Source organism: Manis javanica, chromosome 7 (assembly GCF_040802235.1).
Source record: "Manis javanica isolate MJ-LG chromosome 7, MJ_LKY, whole genome shotgun sequence".
Lineage (NCBI taxonomy): Eukaryota > Metazoa > Chordata > Mammalia > Pholidota > Manidae > Manis > Manis javanica.
Genome location: NC_133162.1, coordinates 8992884 through 9011999, shown reverse-complemented (window position 1 = coordinate 9011999; position 19116 = coordinate 8992884). Strand labels below are relative to the sequence as shown.

The 19116-nt window shown below is 50.7% G+C and overlaps 1 protein-coding gene across 34 annotated transcripts in view; it reads left to right on the top strand.

Annotated features, from left to right (window-relative positions):
• Nucleotides 1-19116, top strand: part of TACC2 (transforming acidic coiled-coil containing protein 2) — a 203795-nt gene that overhangs the window by 152116 nt on the left and 32563 nt on the right. For 22 of the 34 annotated variants that reach the window (XM_073240258.1, XM_073240270.1, XM_073240269.1 and 19 more), the window contains 4 exons: nucleotides 3177-3313; nucleotides 12830-14141; nucleotides 15779-15814; nucleotides 17932-17992. In XM_073240258.1, the coding sequence (XP_073096359.1) occupies nucleotides 3177-3313; nucleotides 12830-14141; nucleotides 15779-15814; nucleotides 17932-17992 (1546 nt within the window). The remainder of the gene's footprint in view (nucleotides 1-3176; nucleotides 3314-12829; nucleotides 14142-15778; nucleotides 15815-17931; nucleotides 17993-19116) is intronic. The other 12 variants (XM_073240265.1, XM_073240280.1, XM_073240278.1 and 9 more) reach the window with 2 other exon arrangements.

The window sequence follows — 19116 nt, the reverse complement described above, 5'->3', positions numbered from 1 at the left end:
TGCTTACTAACTAGATGGTCTTGGGCAACGTAATTTTCTTCTCTAAGCCACAGTTGTGTTATCTGTAAGATGAGCCTGCTCTCCAGTAGGCAGATAGTTTTGAAGGTAAAGAGAAGTGTGCGAAAGGCTTAGCCCCAGTGCCTGACCCATAGCAAGTTCAATCTGTGATAGCTATTTTAATGCTGGGAACTGAACTCACTGTTTCCTGCCTGGCCATTAAGAGCTATCTCTTTATACTATGGAAAGATATCTTATTGTATTTGCATAGTTACTTATATGACCAACATTACATAATGCATATTGTGGCAAATGTACTTAACTGTAATTTAGAGACTTTTACAGGCTGTAATGTAATGGTACATTTTTCTTTCTGATACATCTTTGTGGCAAATTAAACTAATTCTTTCATTTTTAAAAGTGTGTGGACCCTTCACAGAATAATTTCTTGTACCTAATTTTTTTGTAGTAGAAAAAGAACTCAAACGACCTGTGGGAACGGCTTTTATGCCTTGGGACTCTGAAGTGCTGCTGTATTTTTATATACAGGCTCTTTGTGGGTGAACTGCAGAAATCCCTGCTCTTGGAAATGTTTTTGAGCCCCCTGGGAAACTGAATGGGGAGAAAAGAGCTATTTTAAAAAGCTGCCGCCCGCCTCCTCTAATTAACTTGCTCCCCGCTCCTGGGAGAGGCAGCAGAAATAAGAAAACAGTGCAGGCAGCACCGGAAGTGGATGCCTTCTAGTGGTCCAGGGTAGCCCCTGGTGCTTTGATGCAGAAAGAGTTCATAGTAAACAGGCTGGGAGTCACAAAGGGGCTTGGCGTGCCTCCTACACAGGGCGGTGGTGAATGGTGTCCCTTCTGAGCAGGTGTGCAGGCCCTGCAGCTGCAGGAGGGGCACCTCATTGAAATTCAGCAGCTCCAGTCCAAGAGCAGACGGCCCTCCCTGTTGCTTGCTTGTGCTGTTGGGAAAGAGAGGGGCCCTTTGTGCTCCAAAGCCACATATCTCCAGGGCCCAGGATGCAGACGCCATGAGAGGAATTGACAGTCTCTCCCTCTAGACACTGGTAAAGCCAGCAGCCTTCGTGGCTGGGAGTGCAGCTCACTTTTTCATGACATCTTGAAGAGATTTCGATCACAGAGATACCAGCAAGGGGGTTGCGGGTGGAAATTGGGGCACAGCGGCTGTTCTTCAGCAGGGATGGCTTTTGCCTCCTGGCGGATGTGGCCCGTGGTGGAATGGGCCCAGTGGATGTGGACAGCGGTGACCAGCAGCGGGGACTCCAGTGTGCTGGTCCTTCAAGAAAGCTCTGGAAAGAGGCAAGTTGGCTCCACGCATCCCACCAGGCTGATCCAAACTCTTGTTCCTCTTTCGATGCTCAGTTGTGTAACCTGGCTGTGTTTTTCATACTGGTAAACAAATTCTGCAATATTCAGGGACCTAGATCTGTTGTTTTCGAAGTTAGATGTTTCGTTCTTCCCCTCAACCGAAACTAAGCTCTTTAGTATTAATATGTGTTTATAAAAAGTTAGTATGGCCTTTGTCATGTCTGCATGAATTAGGTCTTTCCTCCCGGAATTTGATAGCGTGCAGGCTTCAGCTCGTTGGATGCCATCAAAAGCAGTGCAGATATTTCTGTTCATCTCTTTGAGTCCCTGGAGGGCCTTGGGGCCAGGTGGGGAGCCAGGGTTGTTGGAGGGGTGAGGATGGAGAGGGTCTGTGGCTCTGATTATGTGAGTCACTCCAAATTGTAAAAATATCAGTGCAGATTTTTCTGAAGGAGAACTCACCAGATGGCTCGTTTTTCCTGTTCTAGATCCCTGTAGAGGGATTGCTTTGGTCCCTGGTTCTCTCTGTTGGTTGGCAGATGGTTTTTAGAAGATTTGACCTCTACTGAGGTCACTGGTCCTTTGACCCTTGTGGAGCTCAGCAGCATGAGCGTTTCACGCTCCACACTCACCTGACACGTCACCCTCTGATTACACATCTTTACCCAGATGTGCCAGCTGGGCAGCTTGTGCAAGCTACAGTATCTTCCCTTTGGTGGCAACCTTCCTTGTTGCAGTGAGTGGATGGCATTTTGGTCTGTTTACAATACCCTGAGGTGGGAATCAGCCCTGATGCTGCTGCTGTGGCTTGTGGCATCCTCTGGCATCCTCAGAATGAGGCTGTGCCTGGAATGTGGGCCGCTGGGCATCTTGAGCAGGTGGAAAGCTGCCGTCCCACCTGAGGATCCGTGCCTTGCTCGGTGGTTTGGGGAGGCCGCATTCTTCCCGGCTTCAAACCGAATTCCCAGTGAAAGGGTAATGGAGAGGGGCTGTCTGCTTTAGTTTGGTGAGTGGCCTTACCTGTTACTGGTGGGCATCCTGTGGGTGGAATTTTGGTCCAAACCTGGATGAAGAATCTTCGTTGAGAGCAGACCAGCCAGGGCCATTGTCACAGGTTTGGGTCAGCAGGCTGTGTTTTATGTCTTGGTCTGGCACATCCTCCAGCTGGCTGGCTTGCTGGCCTTCATTCATTCATTCATTCATTCAACAGATGTTTATTCAGTACCTCCTAGCTTAGGCTCGGGGAGGCTGTGATGTAAAGCCCGCTGCCCTACGGTTTTTTCAGCTCAGTAGGAGAGAAAGGTATTAACACAATTAGAAAGCAAATAAATCTGTAATAGCAAGTTAGTTATGAGAAGGGCTGAGAGGGTAGGGAGGGAAGAGCAATGGGAGAGAACGATTGGGTGGGATGGGGAGAGACCAAGTGAAATTTAGTTGCACAGAGTACGGATCTTGTGGGTGTGTTAGAACCGTGGCAACAAGAAGTGTTCCCGGGAATGCCTCCGTGTCAGTTTGACGGAATTGATGCCAAACAACACATGCCTAAATCGATCAAAAGATTCCACCGTGTTTGTATTTACCTCTAAGGCCAGAAATATGTATTTCGAGTAGAGCTGAGTTCAAAGACTATGTCATTTGAGCAAAAAGCTGGTGATAATGAGATTCACTTTGGGAAGCATGCTGGGAAATGACTTTCATTGCGTCTGTCCTCCGACAGTTTAACTGGGCAGCGAGCCTGACTCCGTGGGTCCCTTGGGTTTTGGGGGTGGGGAAGTGGTCGGAAGGGCTCGCACTCCTCAGCGGCCCTGGCCCCTGCCTGACCTTGTATTCCTCCACCTCTCTCTCCATCAGGAGTTCTGATTCTGAAGAAGCATTTGAGACCCCGGAGTCAACGACCCCTGTCAAAGCTCCACCGGCTCCCCCACCACCACCCCCCGAAGTCATTCCAGAGCCTGAGATCAGCACACAGCCTCCCCTGGAAGAACCAGGTAACCAAGGGTCAGGTACTCCCCGGGAGCAGCCCTGGGCTGGGCCCCTAGGGGACTCACAGCTGGAGGAGGGTGTCCCAGGGGCTGACCCTGGAGCTGGGTCCCCAGCTGCTCAGGCTTCTCTGTGCTGGGCTGCATTTCATGAGTGAAAACTCAGGGTGAGCACATGACAGCAGTTTCTTCGGTCGGCTTTGCAAAGTGCAGAGGAGGCCTGGGGGGAACCCGCTCAGCACTTGGCTTCCGGAATTGAGTTTGAGTGGCGCAAATGTGTCTTGGAAGTTTCTCTTGGATTGTAATATTTGTCCCCTTGTTCCCTTAAGAACACTGGTTCTGGAAGGCACACATGAACCTGTGTCTTTATTAAGGACATAGCCCCATGGGCTTGGGAATGAAGATACAGGAAATGAGCAAGAGTGAGTAATAGCCGAATCCATGCGTGGATGGTTGATTGTTCCTCATTAACCACAGTAACCTGATTTCTGATCATTTTCGCACATCCTTTTTCCCTTAGTGTGACTTCAAACCCAGATCTGTCTGTACCTTTCAGACGTGATGACTGACAGTAGGAGGAAATGGGACAGATTTGTTTCCCACCCCGGCTGCCCACCTGGCTGGTGTTCTCTGCATCCTCCAGTTAACACCAGCAGGGATGGGACCACACCTCTAGCATCAGAGTTTAACATGAGACCTAGAGGGAGACAGGAACCGCCAGGAATGGCCCTTGGGCTGCTCGGGAGGCCAGGTAGTCCCAGAAATGGCCCAATAGGCCACTCGGGGCCAGGTGGGACTGTCCTTAGACCTGGACAGCCTGCTCTGGGCCCTGCACTTCAGAGGCTCCATTCCAGCCTTCCTCAGGCCACAATCCTTGCTAGGTGAAGAGTCTGCAGGGCCACATGCCTTCTAGACACCCTCCAGGCCACTTCCTGGGCCCATGTGGTCCCCTTTTTCCAGCCCATCTTCCCGGGGCTGACTGCCCATGTTTGTACCCCTCTGCTGAGGAGGAATCAAGGATCGGGCTGGGACCTACATTTGAGGTGTCCATACACCTGTGCTCACGGCCACCCCAGCTGAGGGATGGAGCCTGGATGGGAGGAGAGGAGCAGGCCGAGAGCCAGACCTCCACTCATGCTCGCCCTGGCCAGAAGTCAGGTGACCTGTAAACTAAAATAGCATTTTAACCTTGCTGTTCGATTTACACAGGAATGCATGGAATTCTTTCTACCTGCCCTGGGTTTAAGCAGACCATTGTTTTAGAAAGGGTAGACATTCCTGGTGCTATTTCCCTAAGCAAATACACTCCCTGATGGTGGAGGAAGAGGGGTAGGACCCTGTTTAGGGAGAGCAGAGGTCTTTGCTGTTGCCTGCCAAGTGCAGTTTCCAGATTCCTCTGTGTCTTACCCACTAGCAGTATCGGATTCTGCACAGCCAGTCTAGGTGCTGGGCTCTGAGCAGTTAATTGTTGAAACTGAATGTGGAGAAGAAGTCAGAGGACTACTTACATTTCTTAGAAAGTCTTTTGCAAACCAGTTTTTCTTTCATATAATAAAATGAATTTCCTATAATACTGCAGGAAAATCATCCTTAGGTTTAATGGGAAGTGAATGACAAACAGATTGTGATCCCTAGGTCAGAAGTGATCAAGAGCTGTCTTTTTTTGTGGGTATAATGAGTTCATGACTGTAAATGTGTGGGATACTTCAGAAAAGAATTTAGAAGAAAAGTGAGAGCATAATCCAGTGTACACGCCATCCCCAGGCACCCAGGAGTGAGCGAGGGAAGGCCGTTGCTGGGAGCATCTGTGCGTCCTCCGGGCTTCCCAGTCACGTATCCTGACCAGTTCTGGGGATGGTTTGCCACTTTGGTTCATTTCTTTGGTCTGTCCTTGTTCCTTCTGCCTGACTTCCTTTTCAGAGCAAAGAACAATTTCCCTTCTTAAAATCAAACACATGAACAACACCTACCTCTTTCTTAGACGGCAGTTTCTGAAAGAATGAGCATATGGAGGATGAAGAAGGGGCTCAGGAGGGGCTAGAGCTGTTCATGGTCATGAGGCCCAGCCCCATGGAACTTCTGATCACACTGGTTGTAGTCACTGACCTCGGACTTTATGCTTCTCCTCCTTGGAAAACTACAGTGAGGCTAAATGAATGTGGAATGAATATGGATTGGAAATAAGGACACTTGTGGTTGGGGCTGTGTCGGCCTAAAGCCCCCTGGCTTGGGGTGTACAAAGATCCATTTGATTTGCTCACTTGTTAGAAACGTCTGCTGTCCATCCTGCATGCAGCGTGGGGCAGTACAAAGGGGTGTGAAGGTGGCTATGCTTGCTTTCGGAGTGGCTGGAGAACTCAGTGTCCTTCTGGGAACCACAGGAAAGAGAAGGCCAAAGGGGAACACCTGTGGCCTGGTTTTCCTTTGCAGAGTGCCCAGCATGTTGCTAAAGGTGCCACAAGAATCACATAAAATAGTAGATGAGATTTTTGCTGTGCATTAAGACACGACTTTTCCTCCTGGAAACCTACATTTTACAAAACAGCCAATCATCTGGGGCTCCACCAGCATGTCCGCACTCGCTTGGACAGGAGGGTGGGAGGCACTGGGTGTGCACCTTGTCTCTGCCCTTCATCTGGGCCAGGCCAGGATGTAGCTTATCTGAGCCCAATTCTCTTGCAAAATGAAGAGGGTAACCTGTGAGTCCTCTGAGGTCCTTGCTCTGACCTTCCATGGTCTTGTGATCAGAATACTTGGCTGCTGTACATTGTCTGTCTTATTAGAACTCAAAACCAGCCACCAAGGGCATGATTAAATGTCATATAACTAAATAATAGCTGCCTTTTAAGTGTGCCGGGCCCATGCTAGGTTCCTCATGTGTTTCATCTCCAGCTCAGGTGCGGGAACTACCCCCCTGGTCACAGCATCCCTGCGTGCTGGAGGGCATCACCTGCTTCCCCAGGGAAATGCAAGGCCTCAGGCTAGGGTCCTAGCAAGTGAGGTGCTCTGGGATCAGAACCTGGGCCTCCTGACTCTTCCGTCTGGAAAGCAGACTGCTGTCTGTGCAGGGCACATGAGCTTGGGGTGTGTTTAAGCACCCCAAGGCGGAGGACAGGCAAAGCAGTTGCCAGGCGGCAGGCAGTCAGCCAACAAGGGAAGCCTGCCTGTGAGACTGGAGGTGGGTTCGGCTGACCGCTGCCTTCCCTGTGGGGACATTGTCCCCCCCCGGAGCAGAGCCTCTTCACTCATCCTGCCAGGAGACTGTCCGTTCCCAGGAAGGCCCGTGTTGGGGCCTTGGAGGTAGCCTTTGTGCCCTAGACCTTTCCTCTCTGCCCTGTGGGAAGGGTGGCCTCTGCCGAGGCACCGGTTGTGTGTCAAATGGCAGCTTGTGGGTCACTGCCTTTGGATTGACTCAGAAGGGAGCAAAGGGCACCCGGGGCTTCCGTCTTGACCAGCCCCCACAGGGGACCCTGCCTGCATACAGTCACTTGCCTTACTCCCCTCTGAGGTTGCTGTGCAGGGGGCCCCCCACAGAGAGACAGGGAGCCTCCTGGTCTTGAGCAGGGTGTCCAGGAGCTCAGCCAGGTTAGGGCCCTTCCCAGTCTAGGGGAGGGTATGGGAAGCGGTGTCACTGTGACATGTGCAGGAGTTGGGGACCCACAGCTATCATTTTCTGTTACTGCTGTGCCCTGGGCTAGGTGCTTACAGGTTTTCATAAGAATACCCAATTTACAGCAAGGATCAGAGGAGTTGAATAACGTGCCTGGAGTTGCCCCAGGCACCTTGGTGGGCACACCGAGACCCCAGCAGGGCCCTGGGTCTCTGGATGCATGTGTACTGGAAGCCCCTTCTGGTAATAAGATGGAACGATAGATAACACTCAGGAGTGTTTTCTTTGCAATGGGCACTATTAGAGGCCTGGCCTCTAATTTCTGCAGCAACCCAGGAGGTGTTGCTAGAGATGGGGAGGCACAGCAAGGCGAAGGAACTTTAGCCATGGTCACCAAGATGGTCAGGGGGCACAGCCAAGGTTTCAGCCACTTCTATGTGGCTCTTGGGCTCCTTGGCACTGGCTTCTCTTGAATCAGAACCGGGCATGTGATGTTACCCTTGTAATCTGTCTTTGTGCCGCCTGCTTTAGCTTACAGAGAAAGCTCTTTTCCAAAACTGCCAGCTTCATGCTCACTGTCACACTTGAGGAAGGGTAGAAGGGAAGTACAGGAGCGCAGAGGCGGAAAGGATGGCGAGTGGCCCTGGTCACAGCATGTTTAGTGGTTACCCCTGTGGTCCCTTTCCCTGCCACCTCCGAGTGAGAAGCAGCTCAGTCTGATGCTTATGCTGGGGCCTGGCAGGGGTGGCATGGCCATTGGTAGGCAGCCCTGCTGGGGGAGAACTGGGCAGGACAGCAGGTGGGGTCTCCACAGGGAAGGCTGCCACTGGCAAGGGGCCTGGGGGGTGGGGGAGCAGAAGTCAGCAAAGGAAGAAAGAAGTGACATTTGGTAGCTCAAGGCAGAGCCAGGACCCAGCCCAGGGATGCACAAGACACAGCTCTGCACGCCAGCCCACAGTGGGGCTATCACCCAGCTGTGCTGCTGGGTGCCCATGGGGCGATGTCACTTCTTGCCCCCACCCACTAAGTCCCTCTTAGGCTCTCCACATCCTTAATAGGCCCACTTTGCTCACAAGGTAGGCTGGTAGAAACAACCTGGCATGGAGAATTTCTCCATCTCTGTCTGGTCAGTAATTGTCATTACCCATAATGCCTTGAGCAGCTCTATTTCTTCTTTAGACTTTGGGAATTGGATGGAGGTTTGAGAGCGCAGATGTGTGAGATCTGAGACATTGGGAAGCAGTGGACACAGACCCATAGGAAGGGGTCCTCGGGACCCCTGAGATCTGAAGGGGTCTCAGAAAGAAGTCGGCTTCGCATGGGCCTCCTGCCTCTCTTGCTGGTCCATTTGGGGTTTAGCGACCACATCAGAGGGTGGGCAGCACTGCCTCCGCCTGTTGTTTCACCTGCCCTGACGCCTCACACCTCTGAGCTGCTGCACTCATAGGCAGAGGGAACTGCAAAGACCAGTCCAGACCAATCCAAGCTCTCCTCAGACCATTTCTGTGGCCAAATACAACTGTTGTCCCTGGAGGTTTTTAGAATTAGGATAGGTCCTGATAGGAAGCAGGTGAGGTGAACCAGCCCAGCCCCCAGACTTTCCTGGGCATGGGCTTCCTGTGAAAATGGGCTCCAAACCGCTACCCCAGCTGTGCCAGATGGCTTCTCTAGGGAGGAGTGGGATTTGGGGGGTTTTAACGGGCATCTCAGGTGTGGTTTATGATAGACAGGTTTGGGAAATGTTGAATTCATCATGGACTTGCTCTGAGTTGTCTACAGCTGCCAGCAAAATGCCACGTAAAGACCAAGTAATGCTCCATTTGTATCTAGTTAGCCTACTTTAAATGGAGACCCAGAATAAACATTATTAATTGCAGTAGATCATTATTTATGTACTTAGATGTAAAAGCTGGGCTCCCTGAGTGTAAGTCCATTTACCCTGATACACTGGTTTAAGGTGAGTCTGGGAGTGCTGGGTGCCATGTGTTGACCCCTTTGGGCCCCTGGGCCCCTGGATCCCTGCCCAGGGTGGGGAGGGCAGAGGAGGGGAGGGGCACCAGCACAGCTGGCGGTAAGGACTCTGGTTAGAAATGGTCCAGCAAGGCCAAGAGATGTTTCCAACCTCATTTGTTTTTAACCTTAGCTTGGGGATTTGATTGCCTAGCACTGGTTGCTCTTTCAAATTCATATGTTGAAGCCCTGACTCCAGTGTGACTGTATTTAGAGTTCGGACCTTTAAGGAGGTGATGAAGGCTTATGGGGTCACAAGGTGGAGCCCTGATCCAGTCGGACCAGTGTCCCTCTAAGAAAAGAAGGAGCCACCAGGGATGCGCTCACACAGAGAAAAGGCCCTGCGTGGACGGACAGAAGACCGTCAAGAGAAAGGGCTCAGGAGAAGCCACACCTGCCCACCTGCGAGAGGATGCGTGTGTGGTGGTTAATCCCCCCTCTCCCCCCTATCCACGGTACTCTGTTAGGGGGTCTGAGCTGACTGGTACAGCTTGGGGGGCGCTAGTGAGCCTTTGCTTGTGGTGAACCACGCAAGCTGATTCTGTTGTCAAATTGACCGCGAAGCCTGGAGCCAGGGCCACCCTTCCTCTCGTCTCCACTGCTGCGGAGCACGAGGCGAGGACAAGCTCGCCTGGGTGGATCCATCTGGGGTCTTGTCCTTCCTTATCTTTGTGTCCATAGCATACCCTACAGTAGCTGACAGAGATGAGGTGCCCAGAGAATTTGTGGAATGAATGAATGAATGGTCTTCATGCAGGTGTGGTGTGTAGACATTTAATCCAGAGGGAGGGACTGATAACCCAGTTGGACCACACTTGCTTTGGAAAATCAGGGCCTGCATGTGGCAGTGACCTTTTTCTCTAGTCTAAGAAAGCTACCTTACTCAGGCCTCCTCAGAAAAGTGCATGGAAGGGCCCTCCCAGCCCCATAATGGGCCCTGTGGAACAGTCTGCTCTGGTCACCACATGGTAAGACAGGAGTCAGTTCTCAACCAGGGACTGTTGTGCCCCCCAGGGGGACAGTTGGCAATTTCTAGAAACACTTTTGGTTGTCACCACTGGGATAGGGGATGCTAGTCTCATGTAGTGGGTAGAGGCCAAGAATGCTGATAAACATCTTACAATGAACAAGATACCCTCTCCCCCCATGACAACTGACCATCCTGAAATGGCCACAGTGCCACAGCTAAGAAACCCTGTAGCAAGACTAGGTTTCCTGGTCCATGATGATTTAATTAGGGAATGTCAGTTCTAAAGAGGAAAGCCAAGTTAAGTAGGCAGGGAGCTTTGGGGAAAACAATGAGCAGATGGTTAAGCCGAGAATCTGCTGCATGTGGCATGATTCGGGGGAACTGACATCGGAAGGGCCTTGTGTGGGCTTCCTTCCTTGGTAGTGGCCTGGGAGAGGGAAGGCTTCCTTGCTTTGGGAACAAGGCTGAGCCAAGGCTCTTCTCCTTCCTGCAAGGCCCACTTGAAAACACCTGGGCCCCTGGGCCTCTGGGCCTTCTGTGTCCTCTGTACCTTGTGTCCAGGGCAGGAGGTGAGGTGACTGTTGATTGGAGGACGGGGCGCTTGACGTGCCAGGCCCTGGAGGAAGTAGGGAGGGAGTTGATTTTAGAAAGAAGGAGAGGGACGTCTTTTGAGATGGGAAGGAAGCAAAAGTGTTTTTGGGACTGAAGTGTTTTGAGGCAGAAAGAGCTGAGAGGCTTTAAGCATGTGCTCCATCTTCCACATGTGGGGAAAATGGAAGTTCCTATAGCCAGGAACCTCACCTGACCCTAAACTACTTGTTGATGTAATTGGCCTCCTGCCAGGCTAATGCTTCCATACCTGTAAGATCTCTGCCCAGTGCTCTGGGTGAGGCAGAGACAGAGACAGAGGCGGGTTATGGGCCTGCAGACTGCTGGGTGCAGATGTGATTCTAGTGCTGGATCTACTCTGTGAGAATAAAGCCGGGTGTACACCCTTTTACCCCAAGAACATTCTGTTGTCATTTCTTGGTCTCACTGAATTCATAGTAAACTTGCCTGGGGCTGAAACCTTCAGGCAGAACACAGGATATCTGCTCCAAGTAGGCCCTGGGGTGGCATCGGATGCAGAGGGGAAGGGAAGGTTTCAAACCATGACTGGCTATTAGATGTGCTTCCAGAAGGTACTTTCAATTCCAGAGGTGTTTATTGAGCCTGCAAGAGAGTGTGACTAGTTCGGGGAAAGCAAAGATGAATCAGACCAGTCCCTGAACTCAAGAGGCTTGCTGTTCCCTTGTGCTGGCATCTGCTGGACAGCACTTCATCTCCTGGGGTTTTCTGCCAAGTGCTGCAAGAGAGAGATTTGCTTGTGAGCAAAGTTCGGTAAGCATTTCGTGAAAATACTTACCACTGGGAAGTTTGCAGTAGTGAGCATGAATTGCTCAGAGAAGCCAGTTTAGGTTTAACTGAGCATTTCCCAGACCTCATTTGTTTGTTGGGATGAGAGAGAGGGTTGCTAGGTTTAGCAAATAAAAATATTGGGGGCTCAGTTAATTGTGAATCTCAGATAAACAATAATTGAGACATTGGACATATTTATACTAAACAACTTACTCGTTTATCTGAAAATCAAATTTAACTGAACACCCTGTATTTTATCTGAAAGCTATACCAGCCAGCGGTGGGGTGGGTGCTGGGGGGCATAACCCCGGTCAGTGACATGCCTGGAGAATGCCATCCCAAGTCATGTATGTGCCAACTCTTTAATGCCTTCGTCTGCAGACCACTTTGCAACATTTGCCCTCCTTTGTCTAGTGACATGTTTTTCATTTTCTGGCATTCTGACTCCCCAGGACAGCTATGAACCCAGAAATGCATGAAAGACCCCACGTGGTGCAGGCGGAGCCCAGCATAGCGCATCCAAGGCCAGGCTGGCTGGGTTCCCACAGAGCAGTGGGGTCACAAGGTGGTGGAGCATCTTTTGGTCAACATTTGGAGCATCACAGCATATTTTTAAAATACAGAGCAGTCTTGATGGCCAGCAGTGGCTGAATGGGTGGAGAATCTGGGAGGAAGCAGCAAAGAGAGGAGAGAGAATAGGTGAGAGGGAAGGCCAGAAACAGGACAGGGGATGCCTGGAGTAGTGACAGGTGGCAGACAGGGCCAGCTGTGCATAAAGGTTCCCTGTTATTCCTCACAGCAGCCCTGAGTAGTCAAGAACAGGCTAGATTATGAGAGCAGCTAATAGATATTGAAGACTTACTATGCTCTATGTGAGTTATTATTGCTCTGTCTTTTTTTCCTGCCCCTTTCCCTTGCTTTAGCCACACTGGTTCCTGATGTCTCTGTAACATACTAGGCATGCCTCTACCCCAGGGCCTTTGCACTTCTTATTTCCTTTGGCTAGGATGCTTCTGCCCAGATACACTTCTGGTTCATTTTGTTTCTGATCTTTCCTTAAATGTCTTTTTTCCTTGGAGGGCTTTACCCAACTACCTTATTTAAAAATTGCACTGTCCTACCCTGGCTTTATTTTACTCCACAGCACTTACAATCATCTGGCAGTGTGCACATTTTTTTTTTTTTTGTTTCTTGACTGTCCCTGAAGATGTAACTTCCAGGAGGGTTTTGTCTGTTTTGTCCATTGTTGAAACCCCAGTGCCCAGCGTGGTACGTGGTCCTGATTAGGCTCTTCGTAAGCATTTTTTGAATGACGGAATGATTTGAGCTATTCCTTGTCTCTCCCATGGGGGTGAGCCTGTCAGGGTCTGGAGCTAATACTGGGTGAGAGCGGGATTTGGATCTGAGCAGTGTGCCCAGCAGGTGGGCTGGATTGGCTGGGGGCGCTGCACTTAGAGAGAAATAGTCTGGCATGAAATGCGAAAAGCTGCAAAGGGTCCTGTGTCCTTCAGTGACTGCTTTGTCTCCATTTCCTCAGGATGTGCCTCTGAAAGTGTCTGTGTCCCTGATGGCCCGCGTAGCAGCTCAGTGGAAGGAAGTCCTTTCCATCCTCCCCCACACTCCTCCTCTGCCGTCTTCGATGAAGACAAGCCTATAGCCAGCAGTGGGACTTACAACTTAGACTTTGACAACATCGAGCTGGTCGATGATTTTCAGGCCTCAGAGCCTCGCTCCTCAGACTCTAAGAGTCAGGACTGCAAAGTGAACGCACGGAGGAAGTCCACGGATTCTGTCCCCACCTCCAAGTCCACGTTATCCCGATCTCTCAGCCTGCAAGCCGGTGACTTTGATGGTGCCTCTTGCACCGGTGGCACTGAGGCCGGGGTCCCAGCCCCAGATGCATACAGCTCGGGCTCAGGCAGCGCTGCCAGTACCCTTAAGCGAACTAAAAAACCCAGGCCACCTTCCTTAAAAAAGAAACAGACCACCAAGAAACCCAGCGAAACCCCCCCAGTAAAAGAGACACAACCAGAGCCGGCTGGAGAGAGCCCTGTCCCCAGCGAGGAGAATCAAGTGGCCGAGACAAAAACAGAATCCACCAAGACGGAAGGTTCTGGACCAGCCTTATCAGAAGAGGCGCCCCTAGAACCGACTGCAGTGCCCAAGGCTGCCTGTGCCCCGGACTCAGAGAGTGCAGAAGCGGCTGTTCCCCCAGCTTCTGGAGGTGGCAGAGTACAGAACTCACCCCCCAGTGGCAGGAAAGCATTGCCTCTTGCCACGGCCCCGGAGGCAGTGGAGGTGACCCCATTGGAAAGTGGGGGACAAGAGGACTCCCCAGCCAAAGGGCTCTCAGTGAGGCTAGAGTTTGACTACTCCGAGGACAAGGGGAGTTGGGACACCCAGCAGGAAAACCCCCCTCCTACTAAAAAGATAGGCAAAAAGCCGGTTGCCAAAATGCCCCTAAGGAGGCCAAAGATGAAAAAAACACCCGAGAAACTTGACAACAGCCCTGCCTCGCCTACCAGATCCCCTGCTGAACCCAATGACATCCCTATTGCAAAAGGTACCTACACCTTTGATATAGACAAGTGGGATGACCCCAATTTTAACCCTTTTTCTTCCACCTCAAAAATGCAGGAGTCTCCCAAACTGCCCCAACAATCATACACCTTTGGCCCCGACACCTGTGATGAGTCCATTGACCCCTTTAAGACGTCCTCTAAGACCCCCAGCTCACCTTCTAAATCCCCAGCCTCCTTTGAGATCCCAGCCAGTGCCATCGAAGCCAATGGAGTAGACGGGGATGGGCTAAACAAGCCTGCCAAGAAGAAGAAGACGCCCCTAAAGACGTAAGTTCAGGGGTGCAGGTGGTAAGATCGGAGGCGGGCTGCGTGTGGCTGTGATCCTCAGTCACGTGCCTGGATACACATGGGCTGCCCTGACCCCTCGCACATTGGCCATAGGCCGTGTTCACAGCTGCTTACCCATTCTCCTTCCCCTCCACGCCCACAACAGTGGCATTTCCCATCCACATGTCCCTTTGGGTCTAGATTCCTTGACCTTTTGCCTTTATAGGTTGGTGGTCTGAAGCTTCGCTTATAACTGAAGACCTGACATTCACTTTCAGAGGAGTGTGGGACATTCCACAGAAAGGGAACAGTTCAGTAGAGACATGGCCAACTTCCCTTTTGGAGACTTAGCCTTTTCCCTGAATAGCATGTGAATTGCTTTTCAGAGTGGCTAGAAGCTAGGAGGTCTGCCCTTTAAACTATTGTTAAAATGTTTGCAGTATTTGTTTCTGCTTATTCATGAGACATCAGCTCAGGAGGTATACACAGGTGGTTCCAGGAGGCCTGAGTGAAGGACCGGGCCCAGGCCTTTCTTTGTACTCTAACCAGCCCATAAGAAAGACCTTTGTCTCCATCCCTTTCTCTAGTCATCTTTTGCAGACAAGAGTTCAAAGCCCCTATAGGTCCAGAAGAGATCAATGGAACCTGAAAGGGAAAGGCAATCCCCGCAATTCCCCAGAAGGTCATTAATAATCAGGTCTGCTGTCCACACACGCTTGACAAGTGGATTGTCCTTAGTACTCCACATTCATGCTTCTGGAGTTTATTGCAAGACCAGCTGTCACCTGGATGGCTGCAGGTCTGCTGTCAGCACTCCCATCCAAGCGTAGGTAGTGTATGGTTTGAGCTTGGGCCTCTCTCCTTGCTCTCGGGAAGTATCGTCGGTAATTTCACAAGGCCACGGAGACCAGTCTCCTGGCGGCAACTCAGAACAGACCATGGCCACTGGCCCCAATGAGTCTGCCTGGCATGCATTTACCTCCCTCTGAGCACTGAACATTGGAGAAGAACCCAGGGCTTTCTGAGAAGAGGTCCTCTAAGCAGGCTTTAGCCTTGGACCACCCTGCCACTGTCTGGTGGAGGGTGGGAGGCAATTCCAGCCCAAAATGTTAACTTCTCTTAGGTCAGTTACCCATCCAGGTCCTTTCTAGAGACTCCTTCAAACTTGTGTCAGAAGCTTTATTTTAAGCCTCAGATAGGAAAAGTCTGAAAGGCCCAGACCATGAAGCCATGTTCTCTCCTTTTTTTGGAATGAAAACTAGCTTGTAGCCACCACTGCCCCCGCACCCCCTTCCCTACAGATCGCTTGGCTCTATTCTGTCCTGTCATTGGGGCCCACAGGGGTTGGGGAAGCCAGTGCATCTCAGTCTCACCTCTAGTGCAGATGGCTTCGAGTCCCACGTGGGCTGGCAAAGCTCTTTGGCACCAGCGCTGTATTGGATCGTTGGGACCAAGAGGCCCATGTCTGCTGGCCCGTCTGCAAAGCTGGGCATTGCTGGGCATTGCCCACGCTCCCGAGCAGGAGCTGCAGCGCTTGGCCGTTGTATCCTAACCCATGAATAACCAGTTATCTGCAGATTTATCTTTTTGTCAGTTCCTTCTGTCTGTCTCTCTTTTTCTCTGTCTTCTTGTCTTAGGATGGTTGAAGATGTGATGTCTGTCTGTTCTCTGTTGTAAGTAAATTTAATGCAATTTACCTCTTAACTCTCAATGTGCTTTTTGCTGCCTTTTGTTTTTTGCTCCCAAGCTCTTTTGATTGCCTTTCCTTGGCTGCTGCTTCTGTATTTCTGTGGTGGGTCTGGGAATGATGGGGGCACAGGGCTCCCCAATAGTCAGGTTATTTCTCTGTTTCATAGTGATAAGCATAAGTGAAACTGCTTGGCTGTGAAAACGTGATTATTCCAACATCTGCCTGCTTCTCGGGAATGGAACTTTTTCTCCCCTTGCATATTGGATGTCTTCATCTGAAACTCATACATTTCTTTTTTAACTTCCATTTTCATTCTTTCATTTTAAATTGGACTAGTGGGCGATTGCTTTCAAAGTACTGTGGCTTCATGTTAAAATAACCATCCAGTCTAACTACAGGCAGCCACTGCCGTCCCTTGTTCTCGCTAACGTGGGGGCAGACATGTTTGGGCTGTTTCAAATTGCGACCTGCCAGAGCCCCCTGAGATGCAGGGTCAGCTCAGAGTGGAGCACACAGACGTGGGAGCCATCGCCAGGCTGCTCTGGGCCTGCATCCTGTCACCCAGGACCAGGCTGGGCATCAGCATGCCATCTGTGGGCCACCCTGCTGGGCGTCAGTGGAACAGAGCACCATCTCTCTACCTGTACTTTGCCTTCCTGGCCAGGAGGGATCTTAATGGGCAGCTTCCGGGGCCCAAGGAGAGGAACCTTCTTTGCCTCCCCATCCTTAACACGGGAAGCTAGCCTGGTCATACGCATCCAGCAGCCCCAGGGCAGGGTTGAGTCTCCCAGGCTCTCTGCTGCCTAAAGTATTTGTTTAGTATTTTAGAGCCATTTAGCAACTGTAAGATGCACAGTTATATATTTATATGCATGAATGAATATATGCTTCAAGCTGTGATTTCAGTATTCATATGGCAAATGCCATAAATGCTGTAAATAACCACACATACAGTATTTTTTTTCATGACTGGATGCCATTGTTGGAGTGTTTTAGTTGAGAGAACACAGGGAAGGAACTTGAGTACCAAATTCTCTGTCCATCTGGCTACTGTTTAGAGCACGGCAGGGTAGTGGGATCTCAGGTGAGGGGAACCCCCCAGAGCCCTTGCTTTGCTGGGGCCAGGACCATACCACAGAGGGGCCTGAGATGGGGGAGCCGGGAGGAGGGCCTCGTCGTCAACAGAATGGAAAAACCTCCATTCTGAGTGTGGAAATGACCCCCTAGTCACCCAGTGGACTGGCCAGAACTGACCTGTTTGGGAGTCTGACCTGCTGTTTCCTTTGCCTCACGTGCTATCCTCCTACCCCCAATTACTTATATGAAGGAGAAAGAAAGGGAGAAAACCATAGTTAGGAAAAGACATTTAAAAAATCATCTCATCCCTGAAAGGTGTTCTGGAGATGGGTTGTGCTACAATGTGAGTGCATTTTACACCGCTGATCCACACACTTAGAAGTGGTTAAGACGGTATGTTTTATGTTCTGTGTATTCCACTGTAATTTGAACCACATCTCACCCCTGGCCCTGTCGTTAGTCAGAACCCCACCTACCTGTTTGGAGGTGCTGGATCCATTGAACTCAGAGTTCTGGGACAAGGATGGATTCTGTCAGTTCTCCCTGAAGACCCAGAACTTTCCTTCCCATTTCTTCACAGCTCCATGAGCTGTTACATGCTGTCGGCTTGACCGTCTGCAAATGGGATCCTGTTAATAGTGTCTTGCACCTAGATCCCCTCCCCCATCTTAGTGGGTCCAGATATTCCTGGATGAATCTGGATACATTTATCTACTTGCCAAAATTTGCTTTTTAAATAAGAACACCTGGCTAAATTTAGCTTCATTTTCTAGGTCAGCTCTCCAAAATGGCATCTCTTGAAAGATCTCCAGCTTGATGAGTCTTTCCCTATGGGGAAACAGTTATAGTTGTTAAGTCAGAAGGGCCTCTTGGTGTGAGCATCTTTTAGCTGGTGTTGGAGCTGTGTAGACAGGGAGGTGGGGGTGGTCTGGGCCAGACGCTCAGCAGAGGTGTGGCTTCAGTCTACTCTGGAATGTTCTGTACCGCTGTCTTTTGTGTTTACATTTTCCGTTTTGTTTCCAGTGACACATTTAGGGTGAAAAAGTCGCCAAAACGGTCTCCTCTCTCTGATCCACCTTCTCAGGTATGATGTTCCCTTGATATTTATGCTTTTGTCTCTCACCCAGGAAGCTAAGGCTGGTATTTTTGTTCCCCACTAACCAACCGAGCTTTCTTTTCTGCTCCTCTTGGGCATGTTTCCAGCACCCTCTGCTTGCCTTCTCCGGGGAGGGTCCCTGGGTGTTGGCAGGATTGCTTTCGGTCCCTCCCCTTTGGAGAAGATCAGAGCATGTCCCAAGAGTAGGAAGAGGTTCCGGAAAAATGTTAGTTGGATTCTGTAGCATTTGTGCCAGTTCATTCTGGCCAGTTAGCCCGTTGAGAACTTGTGTGAATATCAAGTTGAGGAAGTCTGCTGAGATAGATGAAGACCCAGTGAGAACTGAATATATGTGAAGAGCATTGGTTTATGTGACCAAAATCAGTGGAGAGGAGGAAATCCATCCCCCACAGCTGGGGCTTGGCTCTTTTTTCATGCAGGTCCCTGTCTCTCTTGTACGAGTTTCTCTCCCAAGTATGTGCACGCCAAGGAAGGTTATCCTCACGCACGTCTGCCAGGCCACTCAGGGTCATAACACAAGCAGACCTCCCACAACCCCAACTGAGCCCGCCGAGCCCCACTCAGCAAGCCAGCTCTGCCCAGGGCAGGGGCTGCAGGGAGAGGGATGTCCAGCCCCAAAAGAGGGTCTTGGGTCCTGGCCCCAGCTCGGCTCTAACATTTCTGGGCTCCCCTCCTGCCCTGCCCAACTGCACGCTCTGTGTGGTAATGCAGATAAGACCTCGTCTCTCTACCTCCAGTGACGGACGTGGGGAGTGTTAGGCTATGTTGATGGTGATGTGCAGGCCCTGGAGCACCAGTGGGCATAGCACAATAGTTACAGGAATAAAAGTGCCCATATTTTTCTAAAGTGAATGAGCAGAAATGTGACAAATGACCAGGACACAAAATCTTGATTTTTTTTTAAACCCATGCTTACTCTTTGAAACAAGCTATCAGAAAAGGGAATTCATAGAGGAAAGAATGTGTTACTGTGAGACCATTCTGAGTAGAGTCTGAGGACATGAAGAGGATTTGATGGGCACCCATTCTGGCTGGTGGGCACAGACTCGTGGGAGGATGAGGTTTGTGAGGCCGAGACGGTGGGAGACGCA